Source organism: Gobius niger, assembly GCF_951799975.1.
Source record: "Gobius niger genome assembly, chromosome: 14".
Lineage (NCBI taxonomy): Eukaryota > Metazoa > Chordata > Actinopteri > Gobiiformes > Gobiidae > Gobius > Gobius niger.
The window spans coordinates 21,024,529-21,036,754 of NC_136865.1; the positions used below are offsets into that span (position 1 = coordinate 21,024,529).

A 12,226-nucleotide genomic window follows, 5' to 3' on the forward strand; every position below is an offset into this window, starting at 1 on the left:
TATGCATTTTTGTTTCAAAAGCAATGTTCAGTTTGATGAGTCTATGAAAGTTTATGTTTATATCTGAAAAATAATTCATATGAACAAAATGACTTACCCAAGGCATATGATAATAAAAAATAAAAATTATTCAACCAACAAAGTTTTCGATTTCAAAACATTACAGTGGTTGAAAACAGTCACATAATATCATCTGCAGTCACCCCATTTGGCCACAAGGAGGCCGTCTCATAAGAATTTCGTCTGTGTTTCACAGCTGCTCTTCCCCCGAAGAAGAGCAGAGGCACAGATCTGGCAGAGGGGCTTTAAACGCCACTGTCGTTTACCAGGAGTAAACAAGGTACGTAAACCAGTCATCTAACCTTGTTTTCTTTTAAAACTAAACACCCTTCCGTGAATGAATCCGCTATGTTGTCTACATTGTTTAATGTGTATTTCTGTCCTGTGTGAGCTCACATTTACAGCCCATAAGCGTTTGCAGCTAACACTAGCTTAGCTTGTTGCTAACAAGTTGGCTAACGCTGCATTCTCTTGTCTCTGCCTTTTAATGGTAAAGTTTTGTAAAATACACTGCGTCTTCGGGTCTCTTGCCATTTTCTGTGATGTAGATTTGGTTAAACATAACCTATATGCTAGTATATGAATCCTACATAAATTTACTGATCCTGATTCAATCTTAGCTACTTCATCTAACAGATTTGCTTCTCTCGGTTCTGCCCCAGATCCATTCAGATCGACATCTGTAGAAAATACAGAAATAAAAGAGGCTATGAACAACATGAGAATTTGTTAAGGACTTGTTACAATACCCCAAGTGGGTAGTTGTTTGATCCGAGATATTTAGTACCACACCCAAATGGTCAGGAGCCATGGACCCTGGTGTTGTGGACAGTCCCGTTACTTTGGTGATCAGAGCCCCAAACCAGAAGTACGGTGACCAGACCATCAACTGTTTCCAGAACTGGACCGTGGAGAAGCTCAAATCCCACCTCTCTGATGTCTACCCCAGCAAACCTGTAAGTTTCACCTCACGGAAGAACTTACACAGTTACAGTCCCCATTCAAGAAAAGTCAGGGTGCCTCCAACATACAGTAAATAGAATACGCTGGTAATGTTTAAGCATTTTTAGGGGGACATTAAATTTGTACTTTTCGGATATATGCTGCAAATTGTAGTGGATCTTCTATTCTTTAGATTAAACATCATATTGTTTGAGATGGCAGTATCCATAGTTAACCCTGTTGCACTATGCTAATGCTTTTGCAGTCCATTTTCATAAAGATAAACCTTAAGATTAGCCTTATTAGTAGCTTGCATTGTTTTGAGTATTATCTTTATTACATCACCCTGAAGTTGTGTACGTAACTTGGCTACTAATCTGCCTTTCCCTCATTTGCCTCTCCACTAACCTCGTTACAATACAATCACCGTGAGCATTCGGGGACAAAGCACTCCCCTGTGGCACTATTGGGCAAACTTAGAACGGGATTGCACCATTAATTAGTGCCAATTGTCCTAAACAAAGCTGCCGTCTGAGTTTTTATTTGAAGGTTGTCCATGATTTATGAATGGTTTTAAAGGGACTGTACGCTTAAGGAAGGCACACTGTAACCCTGTTGTACGGTTAATTCTTCTCTTAATCCCATTGATCCTGACTGAGGTTACTGTGATCTCGTCCTCTTACTACACTTATCCATTAACAAACACTCGACAACCTTTGATCTAGATACGCTATTTTTCCCCCCTACATTCTATGTTTAAGACGATCAATACCTTTGTATTTAAAAAAAACCAAAAGTAGATTAAACCAGAAGATCTTCTCCACCACTGGATAATTTCTCTCATATTTTTCTGGCACACAAATACTTGGATCACAGTGATTGCTACTTTCGAAAGACCCCAGTCTATTTTTTTTTTTGGCTATGGACAAGCATTTGCCCTTGGATGGTGTGTTCTCATTGCAAGCTCTAATGTATGTCGCTAGTGCCACTGCGTTGGAGGTCAATGAAGCCGTTGACTTATTGTGACCTCCTCACACAATCTGATATTGTCCGGGAGTGATGGTTGAATGCGGTTCATGCTCCACTGTTTCTGTTTTTAGAGCTGCAAAGACCAGAGGCTGGTCTATTCTGGGAAGCTGCTTCTGGATCATTTCACATTAAAAGATGTGCTTCGAAAGGTAAATTTAACATGATTTGTGTTGTTTGTAATTTTGTTTGGTTAAATATTATCACTTAGCATTCTAGTATTTATCTTTGGTTACTTTTAAATGCATTTTACTTTCAGAGATTATGAACTGTATGCACGGAATGGCATTACAAGAACTAGAACTAAAATGGTTTATTTGTCATTTTACACAAGTACAATGAAATAATTAGTGATGATGCCGAATGTAATGAGAATTGATAGTTATCACATTCGTAAGTCCACCCTATATGTACTCATTCAAGGGTTTATTTAAAATTAACATAATTTTCTCATATTAATTAGCAGTATCTATTGCTTTAAACACAATAGTTCTCTCCTCTCTCTAAAAATGTTGATAATTAAGCATTTCCCTCTGCAGCAGGACGAGTACCACATGCTCCACCTGGTGTGCGCATCGCGGACTCCCCCTGCATCTCCGAAGCCCAGCGCTAACAAGTCTCTGAAGAGCCCAGATGGTCCCACGGTGGGTCACATTTCTCTTTATTTCGTCAGCACCGACTTTCTTTACATCAGCCACTGTTTTGCTCTAACCACCCACTCGCGTGACTCAATTCATTATGTCCTCTGTGTGAAGATCAAGCTTGATTTTGTAAAACTAACAGTGTTTGTCTTTTTAAGAACTCCAATAGCACTACTCCTCTTGAAAATGGCCCGCCATCACCAGAAGAGACAAACGATGGGCTCAGGCAACGACCCACCTTCCCCTATCCACACATGTATCCTGGGTACATGCACAGGTAAACATATGTGGCAAAATGTGACTAACTCTTACATTTTAAGTGCATACAAGGCATTTTCGCATTACAGAAACCTTTTGTTATTCTTGGTGCTGTTTTAGTGCCAGCTTTCTTTTAGATGCACTTTCAGACAGGGGGGACTGGGGTGCAGGGTCACTTTAGTAGAGGGTAGTAGTAATAGTAGAGGGTCTGTTTCAGCTCCTGCACCGGTGTTAGTGCTTTCCCATAAAGGAATGTTTTGGTAACATGGTTATGTCATTTGGCAATTACTTTTCATACTTTTCATGATTGCTGGTATTGCAAACCACCATAATGAGAATAGATCTTTCAATTTCAAAGAAATTATCTTTCTTCTTTTTTGTGATACTGTACAGTTTTGTTTTCCAACATAACAGCAAATGATGCCAACTACTTTGTCTCTTTTCTCTGTAGCTGGGCGCAGATGTCCTCTCAGACCCCCCCTTCACCACTGACGCAGCCCTATTACCACCCAATGAGCCTAATGTGGTGGCAGCAGCTCTATGTCCAACAGTACTACATGCATTAGTAAGTCCCTCATCTTCCTTTTGGGATTTTAATTTATTTAGTTGATCTGGACAGCGCATATTCATGAACTCGTCATAAAACGCTCCTTTTTCTACTTCTTCAGTCACTTAATGGCCGCCTCCCATCAAATGAGACCAGACCTGCTCGCTTCCCAATCCGGTCAGAGCGGTTCCCAAAACCACAGAGCTCCCGCTGATCGGCATGGGAACGCGGAGGTGCAGATGAACGCCCAGGGCGGGGAGATCCTGAATGAGGATGAGCTGAACCGGGACTGGCTGGACTGGGTTTACACCTTCTCACGGGCCGCGATCCTCCTCAGCATCGTCTACTTCTACTCCTCCTTCAGCCGCTTCGTCATGGTGCTCATCGCCATGGTGGTGCTCTACCTGTGAGTCCAACTGTGGCCTGGTCCTAACAAGGGCTGTGATTGGCTAGAACTATGTAGTGATCAGTTAAACAAAAAATAAAACACTAATCCTAAAAGAAAGGGATCAAATGACTTTTAAGTGTTATGAGTACAAGGCCTTTTTAATGTATAATATCATAAAACAAGGGATGCTTTCCCTATTTAAATGGGAAGCTATACCCTCTCTCTCCATTGGGGGATTTTTCCTTGTCTTCTTTCCAAAGATTATAATTTTCTTTTTACACTCCTCAGCGTTAATCTTTTTCCTATGTTGCTCAAACTCCAGCCTAAACCCATTTAGTATTTTATGGACAAATGTTGCGCTTGATGTTTATTCAGATGCATGTCTTCCTGCTTGCTACAGGCACCAGGCGGGATGGTTTCCTTTTAACCTGGAAAATGATCTCCCTGAAGACAGGCCAAACCTGGACGAAGCAGAGGGAGAGCCACAGAATCAAGATTTGCCAGAAATGGTATTGCACTTATTATTCAAATCATATTCAATATTTATGTATTTATTTGATATGGACATTACCCAATTACTTGCATAAGTGTTGTTGAAAGACTCATTTTCAACACAGTACTAACGTGTAAGCAGCTTTGTCTTCAGTCTGCAGTTTTAGGTTACTGGTAAAGAAAAACATCCAGCCTAGACAAGTCTTTTCCAATGCATCTTTTTTTTTGTCTCTCCCGACGCAACCCTGAACATCTTTGCTCCTTCTATTGTTTGAAGTGACTTTTGTTATGTTATAGGACAGGGCAGCAGACGAGGGCTCAGACGACGACGGGGACAGCGGGACAGAGGCGGGTGAAGATCCAGATAGCGGTCCCCAAAACGGCTTCCTGTCTTCTACCTGGTCCTTCATCATCACCTTCTTCATGTCTCTAATCCCAGAGGGTCCCGCCAACGCTGCTAACTGAACAACGAACATCTGATATGAACAAATGCCTACAAATCCTCTGCGTGTGCGCAGGGAGACTGGTTCACTGCTGTGTTAGATTCCCCCATTGACTGAACAGACGGTTGACATTTTACTGAAGGAGGGAGACTTAGCTGGAGCAGCTTTAAGGACTGTTAGTGATGCCTCGTGATTATAGAAAACAATAGTGTGCCAGTGCTTTGCCATTTGAAACATTTCAGCAGGCACAAGATTTTATTGAGGAATATAATTTAAAAGTGCTTGTTTTGAATTGATGTAATCCCACTTTTGTATGCACCTGCAGTATTTGCTGGAAAGTTTGTTTTTGATTTGAATGTTTCGCAACATACGACAAACAGCCACTTTAATGGATTTTTGTGATTTTCAAATGTAGTTACTGTGCAAAAATCATCAGCCTTTGTAGAGGCTATGAACAAAGAAATGTGCGTCAATGTGAATCAAAACTAACAATGACACAGATCTATCTTGGTATCAGTGATAGGAAGAATAATAGTTAAATTGACAAAATTAATTAGCAATCTTAAGTCATGTCTTGAATATTAGTGCAATAATTTAATCCTTGTCAAACTGTCATAAAATATTTGTTGACTTAATGCCAAAACAAATGCCTAAATAAGGACTAAATAAAGTAATTGTGAATGTAGTTTTTAGACTGCAAAACAAAGATTTTGGATTGTGTCTGCTAATCTTTCAATATATCGTGCAGTCCTAATTGACAGCCTCGTCTACATCCCACTGAAACTTGCACCGGTGTGTAAAATATACTCAGTCATGCAGCACCTTTACACTATCCAGTCTAAAACTAACACTTTCTACTGCCTGTGAGTGTATCTTATGAAGAAAGGGATGTCCTGAAAGTGCAATGATGGGATCCAGATCAAATCTAATGGGAAGAAGAGTTGATTTACCCTTTACACGTGGAACATGAAGAAAGTTGTGAAAGTAGGCCAGTGTCTTTATCGAAATACATGAGAGCGCTCTGTAGTGAGGGGCGGGGCTGATCTGGAGAGGCTACGTGTTCAGTTTATTCAAATGCCTGTACATGTTTACTCAAATATGCTGTGAACAATAATAGCAATGTTTATTAAAACTTAAATTAATGTATTTTGAGTGCTTGTCTTGCTTGAACACACACAGATTGCAATTTCTATCTTTACTTTGAAATGAGGGACGCATTGGTTATGGCATTGTGTAAACGCTTGAGGTACAGTATTTGTCTTATTCATAGAAAACTGACCATTAAGTGCCTGTAGAAGAAACTCAATGACATATGACTGCAAAGTTTCTTCTATAGACACAGCTGTCCTAGGAATGCTTTTTTTCCCTCCACCTCACTACATTTTCATATTCATGTACTCCACTCACAAGTTAAGTTTTAATGCCTTTATACAACTTTTTTTGGACCGTTTTTTTTGTGTTATTTGTACATTATAACTTGAGAAGCACCAATTCATAAACCAGCATGTCTTGCTCAATAACATAACCATTATGCTGCTGTGGGGAAGAATCAGCTTTCCGACTAACAAACTGTCTGCATTCCTTCCTATAATGAAGTAATTCAACCGAAGTACTGAGGAATAAAGGAAGCCGGAGCAGTCTGTGTCCACTTTTATTGCTTTGCACCAGTCGGGCATGACCAGGAGTCATCTTTCAAGACAACAGTATGTTATGTGCTTTACAAATCAGGTAAGACAAAAATAAATATGCTTGTCGAAGTGAAAATGAGGATACACAGTCCCCACATTTAGCTTCTCAATATCCTTCAACGGGATATGTCAGTCTAAGTGCACATTGGAGATAGGTACAACATAAAAGAAGGGGAGACGTACTCAAACGAGCCACATTATATGGCACATCTGTTTCATCCAAATATATGGCAATAAATCAAAAACATGTTCCATACCAAGTAAATAGCAAAACTTAAAATTGAGGGAAAAGGCTTAATTTAATTGAAATGTTGCACTCGATGGCAAAAAAACACTAGTCTCTTGCGCAATCTACAATGTCTCAAAAAGTGATCCAGTGAATGGCGGCTTTGCGTACAACAGGTGTACCTAATAATGTGGCCCCGTCAGTGTGTTCTCAACGTGAGCCAGTGACGCGTCAGTCTGCGGCGACGCCTTCACTGGCCGAATGGGAATACTCAATTATTTCATTCTTCCCGTTTCCCCCCCAGAAAAGTCTGACATTCAAAGAGATTGTTACCAAAAGTACCTCAGCGTTATTCGAACTGTACACAGCTTTGACGCATGTGACGAAACCAGTGAAGTGACAGTAGTACACACAGTAACAGTACTAAGTATTTTGTAAAAGTACATGTTTTCAGTCAATTGTTTGGGATCTTCAACGATATACTTTTAACACCACGACGGACGAGAAGCGAAATGAACAACGTACTAAGTGAGAGGTGTCTTTGGCGTTGTCGTGCCACGAACTTGAAAGAAAATCATCGATATAACCAGACATTATTACATAGAGCTCAGACAAGGCACATGTAGAAGCTATTGTCACTGTTGCTACACACCGACAAAAGCCAATGAAACACAAAGTCACAATTATTTATCTTAGCTAAGGTCATTCCTATAGCCATACATTGCACTGTATGGGAGACTTATTGCTAAAACAGGACCGCACTTACTCAATAGCAAAATAAGAACGACTTCATATAGATTATAACAGTATTTTTTTTTTTTCCGTTTACATTTAGTGTAGAAATATCTTGCATAAAATGATTTGCAACGCTTAACAAATTATCTTTACACCACGCACACACACACAATTACAAACAATGATACAGACAGTATAAAAAACAGATGCCGCTATAACAGGAGTCACACCAGTAATTGCTTTTTTTTATGACCAACCCTGTTACTTACCATTATTATTATTACTAAAATATTCACAATGAAATTAATACAATGAATAATTACCATTGCCTTGTGAGAATAAACATATCTAAATGAATGCCAGAAATCCTCACGATTCCTGAGTTTCAACAACAGCTCTACGGATACTTTGGGCGAGGGCTGGATTCTTTTTTTTTTTCCTTTTTTGTTTTTTTAAACACGGCTGCCCATAAAGTTGGAACCATTTGCTCAGAAAATGTTATTTAAATATGATTGATAAGGAAACTTTATTTTACAGTACCTTGATACATTGTACCAAACTAAATTTAGTACTATGTAATCTGCTCTGTAACAATGTGTAATAACTTGTATCTGTGCAGTACATACACAATGGAATAATGTGTATTAGTACTTTGGAGGTACATAATGTAATAAGACATAAGACCCTTAGGGTTAGGGTTAAAGTTAGGGTTTAACCCTAACCCTCGATTCCCACCGGGACGGGGCTTTTCAGTGGGGAGTTTGCATGTTCTCCCCGTGTCTGTGTGCTTCCTCTGGGTACTCCAGTTTCCCCTACCACTAAAAACATGTACAATAGGCCAAGATGAATGATGTGTGTGTGGTCAGAGGGACCGTTAGTGCAGACAGTGCTTCTGTCGGTCTACCCCAGGGAAAACTGAAGCTACAGAGGCAGCTTACCACCACCGAGGGTGGAGTGAATGTAAAACTGTCACATGTAAAGCGCTTTGTGACCATGTCTGTGAAAGGGGCAACATAAATATAGCTCTTCTTCTTATGTCTTATTACATTATGTACCTCCAAACTACTAATACATATTATTTCATTGTGTATGTAACACAAAGGTATGTTACTACTCATTGTTACATAGAACATTACATTGTACTAAATGTGGCAGGTTAGTGTCAAATATAGTTGTAGTTGTAACCATTACAGTCAGGACTTGACATTAACTTTGTATTGCTCACTGTCGTAGTCGTAGAGTTGAGTTTAAGATTTTTTAATACAATGTACGCTTCTGCTGTGTACTCTAAAGTTCATTCATCTTAAGTCTTTTAAGTCTTAATGGAGAAATCAATGATTCCCCTTCCACTAAAAACACATACAATAGGTTTCCCACTTTACATAAGAAGATCGCACTATTTATGGCATAATTTAAACTCGCTTTTATTTTTGAAAACTTTTGGAAACCAGAGGAGACCGGGCTTTTGCCGTTGCGGCTCTGAAACTTTGGAACAGCCTTCCCTTAAATGTTAAAATGGCCCAGTCTCTTAATGTTTTTAAGTCTTTGTTGAAAACCCATCTTTTTGCACAGGCCTTCAACTCATTATTGTTTAATGTTGTATAATTTGCAACAGTTTATGTTTATTAATTGCACCTTATAATGTTTGTTGAAGAGCACTTTGGGCAGATGTCGATGTTTTTACATGTGCTATTTAAATAAAGTACTTTTACTAATCTACACCTAAGCAACTGCACAGTAAAGATTTAGTTGTGTTTTGCATAAAATCCACCCAGTCACATTACGAAGTGGGCCTCTAAATGTGTTCAAGTCAAAATAAAAATTTGCTGGCATTTGGCAAGTTCTTTTAACAACGCACCTGAACTATATTTTTTGAAAGAGCAAACAGAAAACAAAAACATTGCACAAATGATTCAAACTTTAAGGGCATCCGCGCATTAACAGACTATATTATGTTGATTTTGTTTAGAAATTATACTGGCAAAGTGCTTGTTGTACAGTACAGACTTTTCAATATGGCCTCTGAAGTCACATCGAATCAAATGAACACAGTGTACATACATACAATTATAATTATTTATATAACAGCATATATATCGAATGAGGTTTACACAATGTGACTTTTGACCTTTTGAGCAGCAACAATAACACTGAAAGTTTTCCCGGCAAAGTTTTGTTGTAGTGGTAGTAGTGTGGCGACTGCAGGTATATTCTTTTTGTATAGCGGGAATTTGTATGATATATGTGCCAGAATTACCTTGATTGACAGTAAATGGCTTTATCTATAATGACTTTGATGCTGGTGTTTTTTATTTTTTTTTAAAGACTCACACAGTACAAATGTGAGCGATTAGAAGAAAATGTACAGCAGCTACAACACACGATTTGAAAATAAAAACGAGTCCATAACGGTCCTTGATCCCCACCAGTGAGGCCCTTTTCCTTTGGCATCTGACTTTTTAAAAATGGATAAATTAACTTGCTATAAAACACATACAGTGTACTGGGCAGTAGCATCCTCCTTCATGTCGGAGATGTGCACGCTTTAACGTCATGGCAGTCGTCTTGTGTGGCCCGTCGCTCGGTAGCCAAGAGCTCGGCAGGTTTGTGCTTCTCCACGTTTCGTTTTAGTCGTCCCACGGTGAGGCAGCCCAGAGGAGGGGTGGTGTACCCAGAGGAAGGGGGTGTCCGGTCTGTGTAGGGAGAAGGGCCTGCTCCAGGTCACAGGAAAGTTTCAGTCGTGGAGCCGCCTTCGGGGGAATCTTCCGGACTCATGTCGACCCTAACACAAGCCACCTTCTCCTGGCTTTGGAAGACAAACGGGGGGAGAAGATGTCAGCGCTTGTCCAGAAGGAGAAGGTGAAGGATGATTAGGAACTGAACTACCATACAGTGGGTTCAGGAAGGTTTCATTTTCCCTGTTTATGCATAAGCCTGATAATGAAAACTTTGTTGGAAAACGGGTCGGAAAACTTTCTGAACCCATAAATCATAAAAAATTGTATGCACCATTTTCAAAAGACACAATTTCTTTTGACAATGGGAGTCAATTTTTCAATAATCAAACCCAAAGGAGAATCATTTAGTAAACAGCCATAAAATACAACATGTTCAATCAAAATGTCATTACAACCAAAAATTTAAATTAGAGTCAACAAGTCCACTGTTAAAATGCATTTTACTTGACTTTCCAAAGGTTTACTACAAAGCAACATTATTTAACCTTTACAGCAATTTATAGCCTGTTCTTGAATAAACCTGTCTTTATTTCTTCAATAGTGAAGCTTTGTGTGACTAGACACTACAGCTGGAGCTACAGTATGTGAAGTATAGAAGTGCTATTGTCACACATCCTCCAAGTCCCAAATCTTTAAAAAAAAAAAAGTTAAGTAATGTTGCTTAAGAGGGTATTAATCTAAGAAGACGTTCTAAATCCTATTAGACGTCGAGTGCATAGCTACCTGCCACCACTGCTCACACGTTGGGAGCTCGTATCTGCGTTCGGGCTCGAGCTTTTAGCCTTTTCATCTGAGTTTTTTACGAGGTCAGATTCTGAACTACACACACCAAAATGCAAACACACACAGACACACACACAGACACGCGGAAACAAAGAGAAGACATGTGGATATGAGAAGTCAGTGAGGGACACTTCAAAACAGACACAACAACAACACATGCAGAGAAACCACAGTGACGGCCATGTGCAATACAAGAGATACATGTTAGACAGATAGATGATTCTACAACAAATCTTAATCTTAATTAAATAAATAAAAGTCTTAGGCCAAAGTGTTGCACTAGAAATGTATAGATCATACGTTGTTGTTTAAGGCCAAGCCCCTAAACTGACCATGAGTGTAAGGCATGTAAATTCATTTCAATTAGAGTATCAAATATGTCAAACAAACCAAGCGATTTGGTGACCTTCCCACTATTTATATTGAACTAAAATAGATTTTACTATTTCTTTTTCAAGAGCTGTTCTCTTTTAGGCAAATGTGGGGTGTCAAGGTCAGTTCAGTTCAGTTCTTGCAAACATGTCATATTTAGGTCAGTTTTAAAATCTAAAATCAAACTTTAATTTGTGTGCATTTCAAGTAAATTGCATCCTGTAGTTAGCAACATAACTGCATCATTATAAAGCAGTTTCTGAAAGCACTTTTGGCATTGAAAGCAAGAGTAGAATGAGTTTTTCTATGATGGTTAGTTTGACAACAATCACAGTCACACAAAATGTGATGCAAGACAGAACAAATGTCCCCGTTAAAGCTGAGCCAAAACAGTTCTGGCCATGCACTGAGTTTAGGCCTCAGTGAGCAGGGTTAGACAGCAGCCAGTGGAGCTACACCAGGCAACACCCTGCTACCTCTGGGTCCACCTCCGGCCTGTGGGTCACTACTCCTATTCTGTACGATCTGTCCAACACAACAACACAGGTCTGACCGGGACAACTACTGACACCAGCTGATGGTGTGTTTTGTAAATCTGGCATTATTTTATTGAAATACTACAGTTGCAATGAAACAATTCTGACTGAGAGTGTAAGTAAGCAAACTTACTTCCCCGTGAGGGTCTTCACTGGGATGTTGAGCAGGTTTGATGTTTCGTAGGAAACTTTTAGCCCCCTCTTCTCATCGTCCTGTAGAGGAATTATAGGAGTGACATAAGATAATTCACAATACAAAACAACATTTTTTTGACCACTCCAAATGTCAAAAGGATGTTAAAGGCACACTGTGTAAAATTATGAACTGTACTGTTGCCATCCACACAAAAC

General features: G+C 39.4%; 2 protein-coding genes across 9 annotated transcripts in view; one reads left to right on the forward strand and one right to left on the reverse strand.

Annotated features, from left to right (window-relative positions):
* The first annotated feature begins 265 nt into the window (after window positions 1-265).
* On the forward strand, window positions 266-5,389 carry LOC306973674 (homocysteine-responsive endoplasmic reticulum-resident ubiquitin-like domain member 2 protein). Its single transcript, XM_079570663.1, has 9 exons — window positions 266-340; window positions 723-1,016; window positions 2,103-2,180; window positions 2,568-2,672; window positions 2,828-2,946; window positions 3,379-3,492; window positions 3,596-3,880; window positions 4,263-4,371; window positions 4,652-5,389. Exons 2-9 carry the CDS (start codon window positions 870-872, stop codon window positions 4,817-4,819), a joined length of 1,125 nt encoding a protein of 374 aa, XP_079426789.1. The 5' UTR covers window positions 266-340; window positions 723-869; the 3' UTR covers window positions 4,820-5,389.
* A 3,604-nt stretch (window positions 5,390-8,993) lies between these two features.
* The window catches only part of slc4a7 (solute carrier family 4 member 7), a 42,049-nt gene continuing 38,816 nt past the window's right edge, over window positions 8,994-12,226 (reverse strand). For 4 of the 8 annotated variants that reach the window (XM_079570864.1, XM_079570860.1, XM_079570867.1 and 1 more), the window contains 3 exons: window positions 12,009-12,088; window positions 10,908-11,003; window positions 8,995-10,252 (listed from right to left, as the gene is read on the reverse strand). In XM_079570864.1, the coding sequence (XP_079426990.1) occupies window positions 10,168-10,252; window positions 10,908-11,003; window positions 12,009-12,088 (261 nt within the window). In that variant the 3' untranslated portion in view covers window positions 8,995-10,167. Of the gene's footprint in view, window positions 10,253-10,907; window positions 11,004-12,008; window positions 12,089-12,226 lie in introns of all 8 variants that reach the window. The other 4 variants (XM_079570865.1, XM_079570862.1, XM_079570866.1 and 1 more) reach the window with 2 other exon arrangements.